Genomic DNA, 22,177 nt, shown 5'->3' on the forward strand with positions numbered 1-22,177 from the left:
AGTGGGATATTTTGTTTCTGTAGAGAGGAGCAACAAACCAAAAAAGTGAAACATTGTCACTCTGCGCTGAGAGTCAGGTCTATTAAAGAATGGGCTGGAAAGAGTTGGGCAACAATCTGGTTGTGTTCATCTATCAAGAAAAGGATTCAAGGATATGGGAAGAAGCAAACAGGAGTATCTGCTAATGCAGAAAGGAAAGAAAGAAATCTGCAGGAGGTCCAAGTGAGAAAAACCACTCCATCGTGGGGCTGCAGTTTCAGTGGACAAAAGCATCACAGCTCAAATTGATATGCAGGGTATTTTTATGACAGTGTTCTGCATAGGGTGACTAGATAGGGAAATGGCCTGATTTTGAGAAAATCCCCTGCCAATTATGCTTGGAAACAGTTGACCACCCTTTCTGAGGCTCAGGAGGACATTTTTCACTGAGCAGCATTTTTTATTTCAGATCAACACTCTTTTGTGGAATGTGGGAATATTTTGTATTTTAAATGATTTTTTCCACCAGTATTCTGGCCCCGTTCTAACACAACAAGCTTTATAAAAACTTTTGAGAGATCAGAGCGTTAAGAAATCAGAAAAGCAGACTGGAAGTGAAAGAATGTGCTCTACCTAAGTTTCATTATCAAATGAAATACATAAACCACACAACTAAAAGTGACAAGGAAGTTTATCTAAGTCACTGGATAGTGAAAGCACGCCCAAAGAAAGCAAACCTAAGAGCTCAGGGTGGAGTCTTTATCCAGCCAAGTCAATTAGGTGAGCATGTGCAGCAGAGGTGCTTATCCCCTAGTGGAGACTAGAGAAAGAGCAGGGGAGTGAAAACTGACAAGATTCTACAGAGCCAATCTGGAAAAACAGAAAAGGACAAAAAATAGTAGATTCATTGGCTGGGTCTGATGTGCAAATAAGTGGAACTGGAGAGATTAAGGACTTCAGCATAGAAAAAAAAACATGGAAAGCCAGCTGTCACTGTTTCTGATGCCTTCCTGGCCACTTTGAGGGCACACTCCCTCAGGTTTCAGGCCCCTAGTCATCATCCTTCTCGGGGAAGAAACCTATGTTCCTCTCCTTCTATTAGACCAAGGATGTAGGCTGCAATTTCCTCCTGAAACTCATTGTGATCACCTTAGCAAGTCTGTTTTTAGTTCAGCACCTGCCATACTGTTCTTTCCCAGGAGCGTTGACAGGATTTACCTGTGACCACCCAGCCTTCATAAAGCAAAGTATTTATTTAGAACAAAAGCACTGCAGAAAAAACACAACCAGTAGATCAGCATCACAGAAACATAACATACATTTCAAATGTAAAGTGAAATTTCCATTGCTTTAATTCAGAAAGTGTATCAAGGACAAAAAAATTATTTTTGGTTTCAGATCCCTAAAGAAACCCAACAATTGAGAGAACAGCCTAAGAAATTCCTGTCTGTCATGGTGTATGAAATAAACAATCTTCGTAAGCAGGAAATATTACAGAAAACAACTATTATTACAAACAAATGGGTTTCTACACAGTATGATGAGCTCCAGCTTTGTCACTCTTGTATAGGCACCACACCCTGGCTGGAACTCTATATAGCATTTGAGACATCTAGTGGCTGAATAATATATTTCACGTAAAGATGTTATGATCTCTGCTTTTCCCTCCGGTTAGTTTGTGCACAAAAGTACCTACAGACATCTAAGAACTGCAACTTCAATTTAGTTTTCCTTTTCCTGCCCCTCTCCATTCCGCTCAGTATATCACATTTCTCAAAGGTGGGAGGGTAACTTAGTGACGTCTTTCAACAAGCAGCTTTATTATAAATTCTGTTCAGTCTTCCATCTAATTATGGCTGTGTCTCTGTCATTTTTCTCCATTTCTCTGTGCAGTCCAACTTCCTGATTGATGGATAAATGCTTCCAAGTGTCTCAACATAATCCTGATCCAACAACAATTCCAAAAAACATCAGACTGCCCCAGACGATGTTAACATAGCATGGTAGCAAAGATTTCCTCTCACTTCTTTCCCTGGGGACCAGAGTTCTTGAACCCTCCTGCCAGAAGTTAAACTCTCCCATGCAACACCAATGACAAGCATGCCAACGCTGACAGCTCTCCCAACTACCAAACCCCTCAGGCAATCCGCAGCTGCCAAATAAAAAATGTCCCACATGCTATCATAAGACCCTCCCTCTTACTTTCAAATCCTACCCCAACAACAATATTAAAAATGATGCCCTGCATTGTTTCTTTTTTAATGTTTCTTATTGATTTTCCAACTCCAATATAACAAATATAGAGTAAACACAAAAATCAAAACATCTTTTTGTTGTGTTTGGACTGCGCCTAGAATGATGGTGTCTTAGTCCATGACCATGCTTCACAGATGCTACAGTAATACAAATACTACATGTGTGTTTAGATATAATATAATCAATACTAAAACCTTAGGATACACATGTAAATCTTCAAAATCATGAGCAGTAACTCTGATCAATCCTCATTAGGCTGTTTCAAAGTTCCTTTAAATGTAGTAGTAAACTGTGTAAGGACCCCGGCACCTATGGGAAGTTCCACTGATTGTAGTGGCTTGTGCTTGAGCACACTGCTAAGATAGACCTCAATTCTGCAAACACAAACATTACTCCTGAGGTAATTTTGTGCCAAAAAATTAAATATTCTGCACCAAAAAAATAAATATTCTGCACACAATATTTAAAAATTCTGCATATTTTATTTGTCAAAATAACAGTACAATTACTGTTTTCAATCATTTGGGTAATTTATTTTAAAATATCTGTCAGCAAGTATGTCTGTAACAATTAAACAAGAACACAAAAGATTCAGGAAATGTTTTTTGACAAATAGCACATCTATATGGTTCCACAGCGAGCAAGAGGGACAGGTGTAGGGTGAGAGGGTTCTGTGTGGGGCAATCTGGGTGCGGGTGGCTCAGTGGGGCATCCAGGTGCAGGCGGAATGGGATTCTGCAGGGGGATCCAGATGAAGGTGGTTGGGGCTCAGTCATGGGGGGTCTGGGTGTGAGGGGTCTGGGGCTTAGCAGGAGGATCTGGGGGCAGTGGGCTCAGTGGGGGGCCCCGGGTACTGGTGGAGTGGGGCTTGATGGAGTGGGGTCCAGGTGCAGTTGGTTGGGGTTCAGTGTGGTTGGGGTCCAGGTGGGGAGAGCTTGGTAGGGTGGTCCAACTGCAGGGGAAATGGGGCTCGGTGGAGTGGTCTGGGTGTGGGAACAGGCTCCAGATATAGAGCGGTGGGGCTCAGCAGGGAATCTGGGTGTGGGAGGGTTCAGATGCACAAAGGTTGGGCAGATGGAGGGGTACAGCTCTCGGTACAGTGAGTGACCCCTTCCCCCATGGCTGGAGACTGAGAGGGGGCAAGAAATCGAAGAGGGGCAAAGCTTCCTGCAGTCAGGGGAGGGTCCCTGGTGTGGGTCTGAACCAGCCCTGGCTCTGAGCCCAGGAGCGGTCCATGTAGAGGAAAAGAAAGTCTTGTCCCTCCCCCGCCCAGCCCAGACAGGACTAGCAGCTGGAGCCTGGTGCATGGTAGGAGCCACCAGCTGGGGAGTCCTTAGCCTTGCCCTCCCTTCCCCATCCCCTCCCCATCCAGGTGCACTGCAATAGCGACCCAGAGGGACAGGAAGAGCCTGGCCACACACCCCGAGGTGGTGATTTATGTCTCCCCCAGCAGCTCCCAATGCCTGAACCAGACGCACCCACACACCCCCCACCACTGCCTGGGAGAGGCACATGAATCAATTCTTCTGCAGGGAAAGAGTAAAATCTGTGGGGGACATTAATTCTGCACTTGTGCAATGGCACAGCATTCCCCCAGGAGTAACACATACTTAACTCTTAAGTAGTCAAAGGTACTGTTCACACACTTCAAATTAAACATGTGTGTAAGTGTTTGCAGAAACAAGGCCTAGGGCCCCAATTCAGGAATATAATTAAGCATGTGCCTAACTTTAAACACTTACCACGTGCTAAAAGTTAGGAGGATGTTTAAGTATCTTCCTGAATTGAGGGGTAGGTGAGTAATATTTCTCCTGGCATCAAGAAAGTGCTCAGGGAGTGTGGGAGAAGACCATGGGATTGAAGGCAGACAGAACCAGGTCATGGTAACAGCCCCAAACTTCTCCCACACTGATATCAATGTGAGTTACACCTTTGTAACTGACAGCAGAATTGTATCATTACAGGGGAATTCATTCCTCTGCTGATACAGAGCTCAGACAGGGACCTAGAGGGGAGTTTTGCACTTATCCTATGCTGGGGCTGCATAAGCACTCAGAACAGGTTGGAGAAATTGGACAGCTGTGTCCCCTGCTACCATAGTTCCTTTAGGACGTATTGCAGCAGGAGGGATTCATTGGGGGCATTGCAATGTCCATTGTGACCCATTCTCAGTATGTCCACTGCATCCAGGGATCCTGCTGCAGAATAGCAAAGCTCAGGTACTATGCCTGCTGTGTGTCTGGGCCTATACATCATGTGGGGACTTGTAGTTATTTTGTAGCTACTTTATGCCAACCAAGCACTTGTTTGCTGATGACCTGTTGATAGTGCTTGGACATCAGGCTTGTCATATAGTGCTAACTCTGCTCTTTGTTTTCACCTGTTTAAGACAGCTAAAATATATACTATCCTAATATTAATATTTCATGTAATTTCTGTAGCTCAGTGAGAAATGTTATACAACTATGAACAGAAGGAGAGGTAGTATGTTTGATTGTGAATGGGAGAGAAGGTGGCCCACAAAACTCTCTCTTCAGATGTAGTCCACAATATGAAAAAAATTGAGAACCTTTGATCCATCGGAGATACAGAGGACGGTTACATTGTTCTTATTGTAAAACTATAGAAGTATTCTAGCTATTTTTATTTGGCTGATTACTGATATAATTTTACTATGCAGCAGATGGAGTCTAACAGCTGGATCTTTCTAGTACAATATGTTTGGTTAGTGAATAATGGGTATGATCAATATTGCAAAATGCAATGTGAATATCTTAAAGCTCTGATTCTTCAAAACAGCACTGAATGTGTGCCAAGTTTATATTTGCACACAGGCTGAGACAGATTTTGCAGCTCATCATCACTAGATCTTTGCAAGCACAAATACCACGAACGGGAGAGAATGCAGGTTTCGTGGCTGCATTTGGATTTGGGCACAGGTTCTGAAGCTGCTTTTCAATATTTTCCCTAGGCTTACTCCTTCCTGCGAAGGAGTGTTCCGTTTGCCGGAGATTTGCTTTTCTTTCACTGCAGAAGAACAGGCTGCTGCAAGACACTGTCAGTTGAATGAAATCGTCCAGGAGGGTGACCGCTCCTCCTGTGTCCTTTACTAAGTCCCTAACGTCTCTCAAGACCTAGCCAATATGATGGGGCTGAAGCACCTGATCTGCTCGGAAACGTGCTTTCCAGCAACAATGCTGAGCGAGCTCCTGTGCTGGACTAGAAATGCATGACTGCGCAGAAGCAGAGCATTGCGGAGAGCAGGGTCCCGAATCATTCCTCGCTGGGGCTGCCCGTGCATTACGTCATGCATCCTGTGGGTGGGTCCTTAATTCACAAAAAATAGGTTGCGCGGCCCCCTACGCTCCCAATAGCAGCAGACTTCCTTGTGCGCAGGCGCTGGAGGAAGAATGGGACTGGGGTGGTCCCCTCCCCAGCACAGGGCGGGGCTCGAGGCGTCGGACTGCAGGCGAGGCGCGTACCTAAGCCCCTGGAGAGCCTGGCTCCACCCCCCCTCTCCCCCCTGCGGGGTTCTGCCGGTAGCTTTCCCAGTATTAGCTCCTCCCCTTCCTTAACTAGCCCCTCCCCTGGCTCTTCCCATAACCACAGTGCTCCCCTCTTGCCCCACCTCTCTCCGATGGCCACGCCCCTATCTGGCCCCGCCTCCACCCCCCCTCCCATTCCACGTTCTCTGTCCCGCTCTGGCTCCACCCCTCTTCCCCACACCTCCTCTTTCCTCTCCTAGCCCCGCCCCCCCGCGCTCTAGCTCCACCTGCCCCGCGGCTCCTCCTCTCGGCCACGTCCGTTCGCTTGGCCCCGCCCGGGGCGGTGAGTGCGCGCATGCGCGCGGGGGCCTGGCCCACTGTCGGAGGCGGGGGGGGGGAGCTCGCTGCCTGGGGCCGACATGGCGGCGGCGGCGCTGGGTGTCCGCGCGCGGGGCCGGCGCTGGCTGCTGTGGTGGCTGCTGGCGGCAGCGGCGCTGGCCCCGCGGCCGGCCCGAGCCCTGATCGAGGGGTTGTACTGCGGGCGGCAGGTGTGCTACGACGTGCTGGGCGTGAGCCGGGCCGCCAGCAAGGCGGAGATCGCCCGCGCCTACCGGCAGCTGGCCCGCCAGTACCACCCGGACCGGCACCGCGGCGAGCCGGCCCGGCCCGGCGGGGAGACCCTGCAGACGGCGCACGAGAAGTTCCTGCTCATCGCCACCGCCTACGAGACCCTCAAGGTGAGAGAGCGGGACCGCTGCCCCGGCCGGAGCCGCTCCGGTAAGAGACAGCGCGGGGGGGGCGAGCGGGCGCGGGGGGGGGGCCCGGCTGAGGGGGCGAGGGGGAGGGGCACCGCGAGCGGGGGCGTCCCTGGGGGGGGGAGGAGGGAATGTGTGGGCTTAGGGGCTAAGTGCTGCCCTGGGGGGGTAGTACCCTGGGGGGGGTGCCTTGGGGGCGGGAGGCGCGGGAGCTGCGGGGGTGCTCCTGGGGGGAGGTGGTGGGTCAGGCTGGGGGGGGAGCTGGGGTGCATTGCAGGGTGGGGGCTGGGGGTGCCACTTGCCCAGGGACATGGGGTTCCCCAGATTGAGGGAGCAGGGCGATGGGAGGGAGGCAGAACAGGCTGGGGCGGGGCAGGAGATGCAGTGGGTCCCAGGCTCGAGGGGAGCACCCCAGATCAGGGGCCCGGGGAAGTGCTGTGACGGGGTGAGGCCAGGGCTCGCAGTGAAGGGCCTGGGGCTGGTGACTGGGTGGCTGAGGCACTTGGTTCTCAGCCAGGGTCCAGCCCAGGTTGGCTGTGACTGGGGTCCCCTGTCCACCAGCAGGCCCGTCTGGTCCTGGGACAATGGCTAGGAGTCAAAATCCAGCCTCTGTAATCGGTACTCATTCACATTTTTGTCGGCACCCTCTCAGACAGGGAATGGAGACTGGGTGAGCTGCTGTCCCCTGGCTGTGACCACAGCAGGTCAGGGTTGAGAAGCTGGTGGGGCAATGTGGTGCAAGTAGGCAGAGCAGCTGCTCTGTTTTAGAATAGAAAACTAGGGCTCCACGAGAGAAAATTAATGTAAAGAATGGGGCTGGGCTGAGAGGAAACATGAGCAAAGTAAGTGTAGGTAAGGCAAAATAAGAGAGGAATTGTTTTGTTAGTATTAATCACACTTTTCAAACCGATTTACCGTGGAGACCCCATCACAGCAGTGTTGTGCAAGTAAATGTCACTTGCATATAGGTGATGTATGCTAACTCGTTTCAAAACATACATCTTACAATTCAATATTTCATAACTAACTAACTGATGAAAAAGTGGGACCCACAGCTTTGTGTGCTATAGTTAATCTTGGGTGTAAAATAAGGAGGTGACAGGCTGGAGCGTGTTTGGGGGCAGGTAGTACCTCCTAGATGACAACCATAAGAGCTGTATCATCATGAATGGTCTCATAGGGAGGCTAGTTTCTAGTTGTAGGGTACTTTTAAAGCCCCATGCTCCTCTCCACATCTCTGGGCTGATGAGAGCAGGGGGAATAGGTAGTTATAAGATATAGGTGTGCTCCCTCCCTTCTCTTGCCATGATCCCACAGAAGCCCACTCTGTAGGGTTCCTATTTTGGCTTCTGCAGAGTATGGGAGGGTTAGGGGAAGCCAGCTGGATTAATCCAGATATCACTCCCTCTCTCTCTCCTCTCCCCTCCAAAATCTACAGGGGGAATACAGCATAAGTTTATGCAAACTTTATTAAATTACTGTCTGAGAACCTGAGGACGGCCGCAGTAGAAGAATCCCCTAGAAGTACAACTCCTTCAGAAGTTATGCTTTTCCTGTTCTCTAGGCAGGATATTCTCACATAGTGGATGAAAGGGTACATATGTAAGGAATGCAAGTCACTGTGGTATTTTTCTTTTAGAGTGTGATTTGTGCTGCATTTGTCTGGATCTTATTTGCAGAAGCCTATCAATATAATTTCTTACAAGTGGACATTCATCATAAATACTTGTATACTGTCTGCTTTCTCAATAAATGATTAATATGTGCAGCTGGGAATGGAGCCCTCCCCCCTTTCTCTTTTTTTCCCACTAGCCCATATCAACTCCACACAAAAGACCAAATAAGTAACGATCTATTTGAATGTTACCTAAACACTTTGGATAAATGGGGTTGTACTATAATGCAAAGTGCAACATTTTGTATCTGAAGACTATAGAAAAAGGTGCATTTTATAGTCTTACTGGAGGAACATCGGAGAGAAGAATTAAATGCAACATTCTTGTATGGGGGAAATACCAAAGGAACCCACCACAGTAGTATTTAATTTCAAAAAGGGGAACTACACAAAAATGAGGAGGTTAGTTTCATGGAAATTAAAAGGAACAATCACCAGTGAAATGCCTGCAAGCTGCATGGAAAATTTTAAAAAATATAATGGAGGCTCAAACTGTGTGTTCAACAAATGGGGGGAGATAAGAGGACCAAAAAACCACCAGCATGGCTAACCAGAGTAAAAAGCAGCTAGAGACAAAAAGACATCCTTTAAAAATTGGAAGTCAAATCCATCTGAGAAAAATAGAAGGGAACACAAACTCTGGCAAGTCGAGTGTTAAAGTATAATTAGGCAAGACAAAAAAGAATGTGGAGAGTAGCTAGCAGAAGACAAAAACTGACAGCAAAAAACTTCTTAAGTACATTGGAACTAGGAAGTCAGCCATTCAATCAGTGAGAGGGGCCACTGGATGATCGAGGGGCTAAAGGAGCACTTAAGGAAGACAAGGCTATTGGGGAGAAGCTAAATTAATTATTTGCTTCAGTCTTCACTGCAAAAGATGTGAGGGAGATTCTTGCACATGAGCTTTTTAGGTGACAAATCTGAGAAACTGTCCCAGTTTGAGATGTATGTAAAAGGATTGCAAATTGATAGATTAAACAGTAATAAGTCTCCAAGGATCAGATGGTATTCACCCAAGAGTTCTGAAGGAACTTAAATATGTGAAATTGCAGAACTACTAGCTGTGGTATGTAACCTATCAATTAAATGAGCCTCTGTATAAGGTGACTAGCAGATGACTAACGTGATGCCAAATTCCTAAAAAATGGTTCTAGAGGTGGTGCTGGCAATTACAGGATGGTAAGTTTACCTTTAGTACCAAGCAGATTGGTTGAAACTATAGCAAATAATAGAATTATCAGACACATAGATGAACACAGTATGTTGGAGAAGAAAGTACTGTAAAGAGAAATCATGCCTTACCAATCTACTAGAATTATTTGAGGGTGCCAACAAACATGTGAACAAGGGTGATCCAGTGGATGAAATGTACTTGGACTTTCAGAAAGCCATTGATAAGGTTCTTCCCCAAAGGCTCTTAAGCAAAGTAAGGAGTCATGGGATAAGAGGGAAAGTCCTCTCATGGATCAGTAATTGGTTAAAAGATCGGAAACAAAGGGTTGGAATAAAAGGTCAGTTTTCACAGCGGAGAGAGGTAAATAGTGGGCTTCCCCAAGGATCTGTACTGGGACCAGTACGTTCAACATATTCATAAATGATTTGGAAAAATGGATAAACAGTGAGGTGGCAAAATTTTCAGATGACACAAAATTACTCAAGATAGCTAAGTCCAAAGCAGACTGTGAAGAGTTAAAAAGGACCTCACAAAATGGAGTGACGGGCTGACAAAACAGAAGATGAAATTCACTGTTGATAAATGCAAAGTAATACACATTGGAAAACTTAATCCCAACTATACATTCAAAATGATGGGGTCTAAATTAGCTGTTATTACTCAAGAAAGAGATCTTGGAGTCTTCATGGCTACTTCTCTGCTAAATATGCAATGTTAGGAACCATTAGGAAAGGGATAGATAATAAGACAAAAGAATATCATAATGCCACTATATAAGTCCATGGTATGCCCACACCTTGAATACTGTGTGCAGTTCTGGTTGCCCCGTCTCAAAAAAGATATATTGGAACAGAAAAAGCATGGAGAAGGGCACCAGAAATTATTAGGGGTTTGGAGTGGCTTCCATATGAAGAGAGATTAAAAAGACTGGGACTGTTCAGTTTAGAAAGGGGGGGGGGCATGATAGAGGTCTATAGAATCATGAATGGTATGGAGAAAGTGAATAGGGAAGTGTTATTTACCCCTTCACATAACACAAGAACCAGAAGTCACCCAATGAAATTAACAGGCAGCAGGTTTAAAACGTAAGGAAGTATTTCTTCACACAACACATAGTCAACCTATGGAACTCATTGCTAGGGGATATTGTGAAGGCCAAAAGTACAACTGGGTTTTAAAAGAAAAAAAGGATATGTCCATCAGCGAAGACGGTCAGGGACGTAACCCCATGCCCTGCATGTCCCTAAACCTCTGACTGCTAGAAGGTGGGGACTGGGTGACAAGGGATGGATTACTTGATAAATTCCTGTTCTGTTTACTACTTCTGAAGCATCTGGCACTGACCAGTGTCAGAAGACAGGCTATTGAGCTAGCGGGACCATTGGTCTGACCCAGTATGGCCGTTTTTATATAAAAATGCCCTTTATCTTGACTGTGTTTTCCAGATAATATCACTTTGTCATATGCTCTGTGACTATAATGATCTTAATAGAAGGCTAGCATTCAGCAGTATAGGATTAAGATTGTGGTGATTGATTTTCCTGACTCTTGTTCATTAATGTAGTTTAATTTAATTTTCTTGTTCCATAAACTTAAAAAATATTTCAAGTATTTTGCAAAGAAATTGACCAATAAGAAATTTTAATCCAAAGGGGAAGTGTTCCAAAATTGAAACAAACCGGAAATAGGATAGAACGGAAGTACTCTTTCAATTGTAACTAAAACTGTACTTTGTAATTTTTGTTTTTGTTTGTTCCTGCCATTGTTGACACTGGACTACAGAAGGGTATCCAAATAAGCAAGCATCAGCTGGATTATTTATTTGTGAAGAGTCCATTGCTGAGAGAAATTCAAGGACCTTCACTTGCAAAAGCAAACAGAGCTACCTATTGAGCTCAAAAGGAATGTGTTTTCTCTCAAAAATAGTGCTACTTGAGGCTTGCATGCAACTGTACAGTGTCTTCCACACCTTTCTTTTTTTTCCTTTGGAGGATTTCCTCCATTCTATTAATAACTCATTGCTTAGCTTTCAAAGCCAATAAAATGAGGTACATTCAGACTGGTAGCCCTGGTTTTGCAAACAAACTATTGTCTTTTCATTGAAACTTCCAGTACTCCACTAATATACTATATCCACTAATATACTATATCATGGACACATTTGATATATCAATATTTGAGTTATATATCATTAGCTTTAAAGTTTTTAAGCTATTAACTGGGCAGCAAGATAAAAAGTTGTTGCTGAAGGAAAAAACTGTATGAGCAATGTAGAGTAAAATGTGTAAAATCTCTAAAGGGAATATAATCACCTTGTGTTTTACCTGCAAATAATCCCCATCTCCAATTGTAGCAAACTACAGTCACTGGAATCTATTAAAATAATCCCCCCACCCAACTTCCAGACACTAAGAGCATTGTATTTGGTGTGTGCATCCAGGGACCCTCTTAACATAAAAATCACAGTTCTAAAATTTTTAATACTAACATTACAGGTAGTGCCTGAGATTCTTATAATTGGCAGAAATATCAGAGAAAAATATTACATTTTGTTTACTTTGTGCATTTGAAAACACTGCAGAATCAGCATTGCTTTTCCCTGTTTGGCTTTATTATTCTGCAGTAGGGAAGAGGAAGATTGGGGGGGGTTGGTTGGGTTTTTGTTTTTTGTTTTTTTTTTAAAGGGGGGTAAAATGTAATCATTAATAAATTAGCAGGTGGTGTTGAGGAGGACAAGCTTAGTATGTGAAACTACCCAACAATTTTTAAAAGTTATATTCCAGACTTTTGAGGTTAAACATAGTCTTTTAAATCAGTGAGAAAAGTAATGAATGCAAGATATCAGAATGGCTGAAGGGATTTGTAAGGAAAGATTATAATGGCCAAATATGTGTGGATTGGCTCAACCACAGCAAAGGGGTGGGAAGTGTTATCTACAGATATTTTAAGGGAGAAAGAGAAGAGAATTATTTAGGATGGTACAAAGGGTATAACTGACTAATTAAATGTAATTAAGAGATGAGACGCTTAGGCTAAATACCTGAAACATCCTGAAAGTGAGGTCTGTTAGGCTGTGGAAATCTCCCAACGGAAACAGTAGCAGCCCTGTCACTTGGTGCATTTAATATTAGACTATCCCCCAAAAAACTGTAAAACATACTCTGTATTTTAAGAGTATGTTTATTTCAAAACAAAACAAAAAACTTCACCTGCATTGACTCTGAGATGGTTTAGAACTTTTTAATACCATTTGTCTCAGACTTCTAAGGCTGATACTGTGTGCTCAGTATGTGACTCTCAAATAGTTAACTGTTTCAAAATGAAACTTCTTCAGACAAGGCTAAGTATGCATTATTCAGTCAGGGCTATATATATATATTTTAGAATAAATCCATTTAGGTTACCAGAGTACAGGAAAAGATCTGAAGAACTTTTTTAATGCCTGAAAAGTGGAAGCTTATTATTGAATATTAGTGATGTAAGTTTCTTCAAAAAGAGTTTTTTTCTGTCTTCCATTTACAAATCAGGTCCATATGAATTTTACAACAGTTTTGTGGTTAACGATGTTGTAACACCAAAGTGTAATTTTGGTAACTAAAAATATCTTCACCGCTGAGCCAATTTATGAAATGTTTTATGTTAATCTATTGATTAAAAGCTTAAGAATTTTGTTTCAACTGCTATCTTGCCAGGATGAAGAAACACGTAAAGATTATGACTACATGTTGGATCATCCTGAAGAGTATTACAGCCATTATTATCACTACTACAGCAGGAGATTGGCACCTAAAGTGGACGTCAGGCTAGTGATTCTAGTCACTGTATGTGCTATCTCCGTGTTTCAGGTAAAAATATATTTATGCTTATTATGACTATTCTCATAATGAATTTCTAAACTGAAAAATAATAAAATCTGAAGTCTAGATTCCTTTTCCATTAGTCAATTACTGAGATACAATTAGAAGGCTCCATTGCTTCTACTTAAGTGTTGTCTCCTATCATTGGTGTACTGGACAGATATTTGTCCAGTAATATAAATCTACATCCTGTACTAAGCTGGGCAGTTAGTGGTACTAACTTGTTTGGTTTTTTATATATTTTTAAAGGATAAGAATCTTGTGTTGTTGGAGAAATAATCTAGTTCCGCGGTTCAAAAAATGAATGGCTGAACAGTCCATCCCAACTGTAGGAGTTAGATTATTGCTCAGTGTTAAATTGAGCTAGTGTCCCATTTTTGTATCAGTGTTTTAAGAAGCTTAATTTTGAAATGAAGAATGTTCATAATGACTGAAGTACTTCAAACAATCAATGCTCCTGATTTCATAGTAGCCGTTAAAATAAGATTAGCTTGGACCAGTGAAGTCTTGCTCTTAAAATATATATATTTTGCTGCATAGAATTAATAAATACTGTGTTTTGGATAAGATGATGATGATGCTGTATACTTCTTTGAGCAATTGTTTAAATAGAATACGTTTCTTAACTCTTTTCTTTAACACTTAACATTACGTATATTGGAGTTACTCGTTCAAGATTTCTATGAAAGATAAAATGTCTGATATCTAAGTCAATATGCTATAGCTGAAGAAATGATTGGACCTTGCTCTCTAATGGTCCAGGGGTCTTGCACTGCTTTTTTCACCAAATAACCCAACTAGGAGCATTTCATTTGTTAATGTTTATGGCACCGTCTGCAGATCAACAACTGTCCTAGCGTTCTTGCCCTCCAAGCAGTGTTCACTTGAACTGGTGGTAGATCCCTAAAGGCAGGGCTTAAATTCAGCCAGAGCTATCCAGAGCAGAGCTCCAATAAATATTTTTCAAACCATGGGGCAGGAGCTCCAGGAAATACTCTGAGAATTTAAGCCCTGCCTAAAAGCTTACGCAGCTACATATCCTACTTCTCAAGACCACTTGGTTCTAATGGAAGTGTTGCCCCTGGAAAGGCCTGCTGACTTTGGTAATTATTGGGGTGAATTAGGCAGGAAAAAGGCTGGGTTTTTTCATCTTTCTATCCTTGTTTTGCCTGTCATCCCCTTCCAATTCCAGAATGAAGCAAGAGAGAGATGGGGATTGAGTCTTATAAAGCAAATCCCGTCAGGCTAATAAGATTACCCTTGCATAAATTATGTTTAATTAACCATTTTAAATGGTTAGTGCTGCTTATAATGTTCTGTATTGTACTACTGCTTTATTTGCAAATCCAAGTTAATGAAAAGTCTTAAAGAACATTTTTGTTCAGTAGAAAACAGTGAAACAGTTAACATGCCATTTTAAGCTAACATAAATTGTGTGCCAGTCTAAACAGTGATTCAGAGTCCTGTAATACCATAATATGGACTAACTACTGTGAGGAAATCCTCTGATACTGAACGGGAGAATTATAATTAAGGTCCCAAATTATTTAATGCATTGAAGTTTGCAAATCATAATTCCATTTGTATCAAACTTCTGCTGATAATGATGTTTCTATATGTGGGAGAAATGATCTCACCATAATAGGGTGTCACTGTACTTGACAAGTGTAGAACTTCTGTCAAGTGGCAGACTCAAAACATGTCACTTGTTGTGCCATCATCACTTCTGGCAGTATGCAATGAGTAAAGAAACTCTGCACACTAATAAAACAAATGTATAAGCAGTTAAGCCACAGAGCTTTAGTATGGAAGGGAAGCATTTTCTTCACTATTGTAGTCTGTAGCAAGACATAATGCTTCTGGTAAATTAATTTCTAGAATATGCCCTGCAGATTTCCCTCTATTGCTCTGTAATTTTTGTATCTCTGTTAAAAATAAACATAGCAATTGTTACTATACTGAGTTTCACTAATAATATGGGTTAAAAGCCTGTCACTGAAACAGAGAATCAGTGGGAAAGGTTGCTAATGTAATCCTTTTCATATTGAAGGATAATCCTTCAATATGAAAATAACTTCCATCTGATATAATGCATGATTATTATGAAAATTAATCCTACACTATCTTAGTACTGTCATAAACTAGCTCTACCTGTTTCATTAAAATGAGTGAAATGAAATGTTATTAGATACTAATTTTCCTTATACATTCTAGATTGTAAAATATATTTTCTTTAGAGGAAAGAGCATAGGGTTGGAACCCAAAAAGTACAGAATTCTAATCCTGGATTTACCAATGCTAACACATTGTGGCATTTGTTCCCCATTCAGTAGTTGGCCCACAGAAAGGTTTGCGTCTGCTCATAGACTTGAAGGTCAGAAGGGACTATTATGATCATCTAGTTCAGTGGTTCCCAACCTGTGGTCTGCAGACCCCCTGTAGCAGCATCACCAAGGAAATGTACAATTTCAAATAAAAGTAGTAGATTGTGGTGATCCGTGAAATGTTTGGAGGTTGAAAACGGGTCCGCACACTCAAGAATGTTGGGAACCACTGATCTAATCTGACTTCCTGCACAATGCATTGCCACAGAACCTCACACACCCGCTCCTGTAATGCAGTTTCTCAATCTTTTAAATAGTTAGTACCCACCAACTTCTGAACATTTTAATAAGTACCCAACACTCAGTTTTCCACTCTGAGAAATACAATCTTTTTCCCCTTTACCTCTGGATGACTGTATTTCTCATAAAGCAGGAGAGTTCTGAGTTCTGCAGTGCTGTGTGTGGCTATGGCAGATCACAAAACCCCCTGCTGTTTCTCCCCTCCTTCCTCCTCCTCTTCCTCCATATAGGAGCAAAGGTCAATGCCAGCCAATCACTATGGCGGGGTCATGTGCTGTTCTCCTCACACAGGCGGGAACTTGTGAGGTATGAGCAGGCACTAGCGGCCCACCAGAGTGGATAGCAGCGCTCCCCATGGCCATCCCTGGGGGGTGCAGGCATGGGGCAAATCACACTGTGGGCCCCTCTTAAGATTTTTATACTGGTAAAATTTGGGGCTGTCATAGTTGTCAATTTCACTGCTCAGCTAGAGCAGTGAAATTGAGAAGTAAACCTGTGGGTAGAGCCCGGCTCCAGGACTGGGCAAGCCGCTGGGCTCTCCACCTGGCTTTCTGCACACTGAACTTTGCGCTGGGGAGGGGAGTTGCCACCTGGGCAAGTTGCAGGCAGCTGACACCTGGCTGTCAGCCCGGGAGGTGAGCGACTGCTACCTGCTCTGAGCTGGGGCGGAGGCTTCCGCACAGGCTGGGACCTGGGGATGTGGGCAGGTGGCAGGCAGCTGCGGCTCATCTTCAAGCCAGAACGCGGGAGGCTGTCTCTCAGCTCAGAGCCAGGGCATGGGTGGCAGCCACCCGGCAGCGAGGCCAGCTCGCAGGGTGCAGGAGGCTGCTGCTGGCTTCCCACCTGGGAGCTGGGACTGGGCAGGATGTGGGCAGCTGCCACCCGGCTTCCTGAAAAGCCAGCGGCTGCCACTCAAGCCAGCGGCTACTGCCTGGCATCCCAAGAAGCCAGTGGCTGCCGCCCAGATTCCCAGGACTGGGGTTGCTGCTGCTGTCTATCTCCCAGCTGGGACTGGGTGGGAAGCGGGTGGCTGCCACCTGGCTTCTCCAGAAATTGGCGGCAGCCACATGCCTCCCTTCCCTGGGTTTTTTGCCACGTACCCTCTGCTTGTGTCTCGCATACCCTCAGAGGTACGCGTACCACAGGTTGAGAAACTATGCTGTAATGGACCCCTAACCTGTGACTGAGTTACTGAAGTCCTCAAATCATGGTTTAAAGACAAGGGATCTGGTTCTTTAGCTCAGGCAGAAAAATCACACTTGTCTTTTCAGTTCCCACAGAAGACCCTTCCATGGCAGGGATATTTTTTAGTGTTGCCACTGACTTGCTATAAGACTTTGGGCAAGTCAGTTCACCACCCCTCTGCATCTATAAAATGGGGATATAACCTCTTTTACTAAATATCCTTAGTCTTAATATTTATTTAACTGGTAACTGAATGTACCAGAGGATTTTCTTATGTTTTTCTGTGTTAAAGCTACTGCTGGAAATAACAAGTTGTTACTATTTTATGTTCTAGTTCTTCAGCTGGTGGAGTAGCTATAATGAGGCCATCAACTACCTGGCTACAGTGCCAAAATATCGCATACAAGCATCTGAGATTGCCAGGCAACAAGGTCTACTCAACAGGGCTAAAGAAAAGGGCAAAAACAGACGGTCTAAGGAAGAAATCCGTGAGGAAGAGGAAGAAATAATCAAAGACATTATCAAAAATAAAATAGATATAAAAGGCGGCTATCAGAAGCCTAAAATATACGATATCCTTCTATTCCAAATCCTTTTAGCTCCTTTTTACTTGTGCAAGTATATAGGTTGGTATTGTTGGTGGATTTATTGTTTCAATATTAAAGGGCAAGAATATGGTGAGGAAGAGAAGCTGTATATCATACGCAGATACATGAAAATGTCACAGTCTCAGTTTGACACTCTGGAAGATAATCAGAAAGAGACTTTTCTTGAACGGCAGCTATGGATAAGAGACAATTATGAGGTTAGTAATCTGTTATGAAAATGAATGTTAAAAGTCCAATTTACCCAGTTTAAAAACGTGTTCTACTAGGGTATCTGTGGCGATTGTATTGCATGTAAGACTGTGATTCATTTCTATATATTACTCACTAAATTGGAGATTTTTAGCTCTGGGATTCAGGATTTCTGACCAAAGACCGTCTTTGCCCATCTATTGCTTGGAGAATGCCACAGCAGAATGATGGGATTGGATCTTTCAAATGGTGCCCCTGAGACTGCTCCCACAGACCCTCCAAAGTAACTGTTTATCCAAGCCATTTTAAATTGTTTTCTATCGCTACCAATTCAACCGGTTTCTGACTGCCCTCTTTGCCTTCACTAGTTCTTCCGACTTTCAGTGATCCAGGGTCTGACATACTTCTTACTGGGCAGTGGCTGCTTTATTCAAGTTTAGTGATCCATTGCTACCAAGGTCAGAGACTCCCCAGAATACACAAGCTCTGTTCCCCAATTCTGGAGATTAGGGTGACCAGATGTTCCGATTTTATCGGGACAGTCCCGATATTTTGGGCTTTGTCTTATTTAGGTGCCTATTACCCTCACCCCGTCCCCATTTTCCACACTTTGCTAACTGGTCAACCTTCTGGGAATGTTCCAGAACCCATTACTTTTATTTTAGTAATTTTATTTTAGTACTGACTATGCTTGTTGCTGTACAAGAGTCAAGTAAAGGCATGATCCTTGTACCAAGAAATTTGCAATTGAGAACACATTAGGAGCCCTTATAGGTTTACTGTGCTGAAGAACTATATTTAAAGTTTTCTGCCTTACTGTGTTGCTATGGTGAGTTTGACTATTGATGCAGTACTTCATATTTTATAATACTGTGTCACACAGTGTATACAGTTAGCCAGTCTAGGGTACAGAGTTCTTCAAAACCGCTGTGCAGAAAAACTTTGGTTGCCATTGAGACACCATGTAATTTTCCACTGCTGGGGATCAACATTATGGACTATATTACTAGAAAGAGGCTAGCTAGTTCAGGAGCAGATGGAAAAAATTAGGAACTGAAAGCATCACAGAAACAAGGTTGCCACATTGCAAATGAAGATAAACAGGCTTGAAAGAGTTTGAAGTCTTGATAATGGGGAAGTTAATTGTGCAGGTGACTTCCACATCGTATGGTGGCTTTTTCATAATGTAATGGAGGGAAAACTTTTAGCCTAGACCCAAGATTTACTGATCCTTTGAAACCTGTGCTATTGTATCCCCTGATGTTATAATTTAAAGACTAGAATGCTGAACTGGTGCCCCTCCCCAAATAAAAGGTTTGCTTTAGCAGTATCCGTTAATGATGTACTGTTCTATGTAGAAGTAAACATCGCCCCTTAAAAAAATCAAATGTTTCAGTAAAATTGGGAGAATAACTTATTAGGCTGATGGACCCAAAGTGATTCGGAATAAAAGGGAATGTTGTAAAACAGGGTTTTACTCGTATATTTAAGTGTGTTCACACACTGATCTGCAGGTTTTTTGAACGTTTTAAAAATAAGATAAAAATGTAGAAATTAATGCTTCTTTCTTCGGAGCACTTGTCTTGTGAATAAGAGTCCAGAAAGTGGCTATCAGCATTTACTTAGAATATCCTGTCAATAAAAATACCAGTTTGATTCTAATCCAAATGCATCAAAAAGTAGTAATAAAAGCATTTACTTCCAGAGTGAGACCGATCAAATCATTTAAAAAAAAAAAATCATAAATTTTGGAATGTTCTTAAATTTGATGTCTGGTTAATCTTGACTCCAGAGGGACGGGACACAAGTGTGGAAACAGCATGAAGTAACAGTTAAACCAGTGTATCTAGCTACGACATTGAATATTTCCTATACAGTAAAGGATTTGGTCAGGAGCCTGAGTATTGTCTCTTTGTTGCTGTGGAATAGTATTGTCTCCTGGACAAGCATGTAGCTTTTAGCTGCATTCTCATAATGGCTTAATAAATACAAGGCCAAATTCTGCTCTTATACCACTATAGTCATAAATCCAAAGCAGCTCAACTGAATGTAATGGAGTTAAATGCTGGGCCAAATTCTGCATTCCACCAGCAGTCTGAGACTGACCTGACTCTTTACTGGGCTTTAGTAAAAGTCACTTTTTCCTCCTCCTATCCAGGTCTACAAACAAGAACAAGAGGAAGAGCTAAAGCAGAAGATGGCCATGGACCCTCGATGGAAGAGATACAGGCGGTGGATGAGGAACGAAGGACCTGGAAGATTAACCTTTATTGATGACTGAAGGCTGCTGAACAACGTCCAGTACCGATAAACCTGACTTGCAAACATTTTTCGTAACTAAATTTTCAGAGTTTTATCTGCTGTGCCTCAGCAGTGACCTAAAACTCAGGAATAATTTCATCAGGCAGAAAATTAGTCCAAGTTGACTGGTTTTATAAATAAAAGCAAATCTATTCAACAGAGACGTAGTTCATTGTTTATATTCTACCTGTGGAGCTGGAGTTCATTGTTTAAACAAGTATTTGTTCTTAACAGATTTCAACACCAACTCAGCTATACCTTACACCCTTCCAAAAATGTCTTGATGAAGTCTCTTAGCTGTTTTTTTGTTTTGTCCCCTCTTTAAAACCATAAGGTTTGTACATTTGGGTGTTAGGAATGTGTAAAACACTCCTGTAAAATTCTCTAGGCAGGGCAATTTTATGGCTTTTTGTCCATTTTTCCTCTCTATCCCAGTCCAAAGGCTTCCAAAATCTGAGTGATCTTGCCAAACAATATATTTGATGCAGACTAAGCATAATGGGTTTATGTATGTTTTTTTCCATGCCCTGCTCAGTTGGAATCATGGTCTTTATTCATTCTGGTAACAAGTGGTGCATGACTGTTCAGCAATGTGACACAAACAGGCCTTAATTTTTGTCTTTGTTCTGCAGAATGATACATTAGGCTGATTTTGCTAGAATCTTAGGTTTGGGTTTTAATCTTTGTTCATTGAACTGTAGATACTTGTTTGGAACAAGTGTACCAGTATTCTATTAAATGTGACATGTTACTTACACCATAGTATTGGTATAAGGGAAACTGATCCTTTTGTTTAAAAGGGGCAATTTGATGCCTTATGTAAATACAAAATAGTTTGATATTACAACCCCAATTGGTTTCAAATTCTAAAACCAAATTAACCTTTATAAATAAAATATTCTCTGTATCTCTTGCCTGACTCTTTTCAATGTAGTTATTTCACTGAATAGCTACTAGACATTTTAAAAAGTTCTCTATGAAGGGAAACTGGGTATGTCCCCTCTTCTCACTTATCAAAAAGGCATTGAAGAATTTTTCATTAGGAATTCAGCTCTTGTTTGCTTGGGAAGGTTTTGTGGCCATATCTCTATTAAGGAACCTTACTAGTGGAAAGACCTAGTGTAGTCAAGGCTCAGGCGGCTTCTACCATTTAATACAGTGGTAAAAACAGATGTTGTCAGAATCTTGGCTCTCATTTACACTAGCATCGGTACAGCTGGTGGCACCTGTTTGGGACTTTCTTTAAAATTTCCTCATGCAGGTGAGGCTTTGGATGGCTAGTGAACTAGTGAAATGACAGACCGAGAGCAAGAGTGAAAGCTGAACAATTGAGAGGGAAAGGGGATTTTAGTCAAACTAGTAAAATCTGCTAAAAACTATTTAACTCCAATAGCTGTCCGATATTTTGGAGAACTTAACTTTTACTGATTTAGCATCATCCCCACTTCAGTTATGATGCAACTCTAAGTCTGAGACATGTAGCAGGCCTTGCCAGGAGACCCATGGAAGACCACACTTGATATTTCAAAGGTAAAAAGTGGTGTGTGTCAGGGATAGGGGAACAACTTGATTTTTTTTTTGCCTTTACACATCATAAAGAAATAAAATTATTACTATTTAAAATCCATTGAAGGCCACCTTTAGAAATACCTTGTGAAGTGTCAACTTGCTAATAAGAGTGTAAATTCAGTGCATTTCAATTTGCATTTATAAATTTCAAAAGAATTGCTAGAAACTTGCTTCATCTTTGCCACTGCACAGTGCTGCTAGAAACCTGATCCTCACTTGGTTTGTCAGGAACCTTTTAAAATGAAATCTACAGTGAGCCCTTCTGTGCTCCCATGAGGGAGCCCTGCAGACATTCTTAGATATCCTAGCAGGGATCAGGAGGAGTACAGCTGTTCATCTAGTGGGGTGGGAGGAGCAGCTCCAGGAGCCTGGAACTCAAGGGAGGCAGGCAGGATACATGTGGCCTCAAGACAGAAGCTTTGTAGGAGACAGGGCAACCTCTCCTACAAAAAACAGAGCTATAGCTGCTGTGAGGGAGATGGAATAAAAGAAGGAAGTGAAGCTTCTGTCTTCCTTGCTG

General features: G+C 42.8%; 1 protein-coding gene across 1 annotated transcript; it reads left to right on the top strand.

Moving 5' to 3' along the window:
- Window positions 1-6,103: 6,103 nt before the first annotated feature.
- DNAJC25 (DnaJ heat shock protein family (Hsp40) member C25) lies at window positions 6,104-20,247 on the top strand. The gene is made up of 4 exons (XM_067553219.1): window positions 6,104-6,457; window positions 13,017-13,169; window positions 17,325-17,795; window positions 19,946-20,247. Exons 1-4 carry the CDS (start codon window positions 6,140-6,142, stop codon window positions 20,066-20,068), a joined length of 1,065 nt encoding a protein of 354 aa, XP_067409320.1. The 5' UTR covers window positions 6,104-6,139; the 3' UTR covers window positions 20,069-20,247.
- Window positions 20,248-22,177: the final 1,930 nt, after the last annotated feature.

Source organism: Emydura macquarii, unplaced genomic scaffold, assembly GCF_026122565.2.
Source record: "Emydura macquarii macquarii isolate MOO-44397 ecotype Brisbane River unplaced genomic scaffold, CSIRO-AGI_Emac_v2 contig_1451, whole genome shotgun sequence".
In the NCBI taxonomy this organism is placed as follows: domain Eukaryota; kingdom Metazoa; phylum Chordata; order Testudines; family Chelidae; genus Emydura; species Emydura macquarii.

Bases quoted from the DNA above. Each gene is read 5' to 3' on its own strand.
- DNAJC25 (XM_067553219.1), top strand. From the start codon at position 6,140: ATGGCGGCGGCGGCGCTGGGTGTCCGCGCGCGGGGCCGGCGCTGGCTG. The intron at 6,458-13,016 runs GTGAGAGAGCGG...CTATCTTGCCAG, and splicing joins CCGCCTACGAGACCCTCAAG to GATGAAGAAACACGTAAAGA. The intron at 13,170-17,324 runs GTAAAAATATAT...TTTATGTTCTAG, and splicing joins GTGCTATCTCCGTGTTTCAG to TTCTTCAGCTGGTGGAGTAG.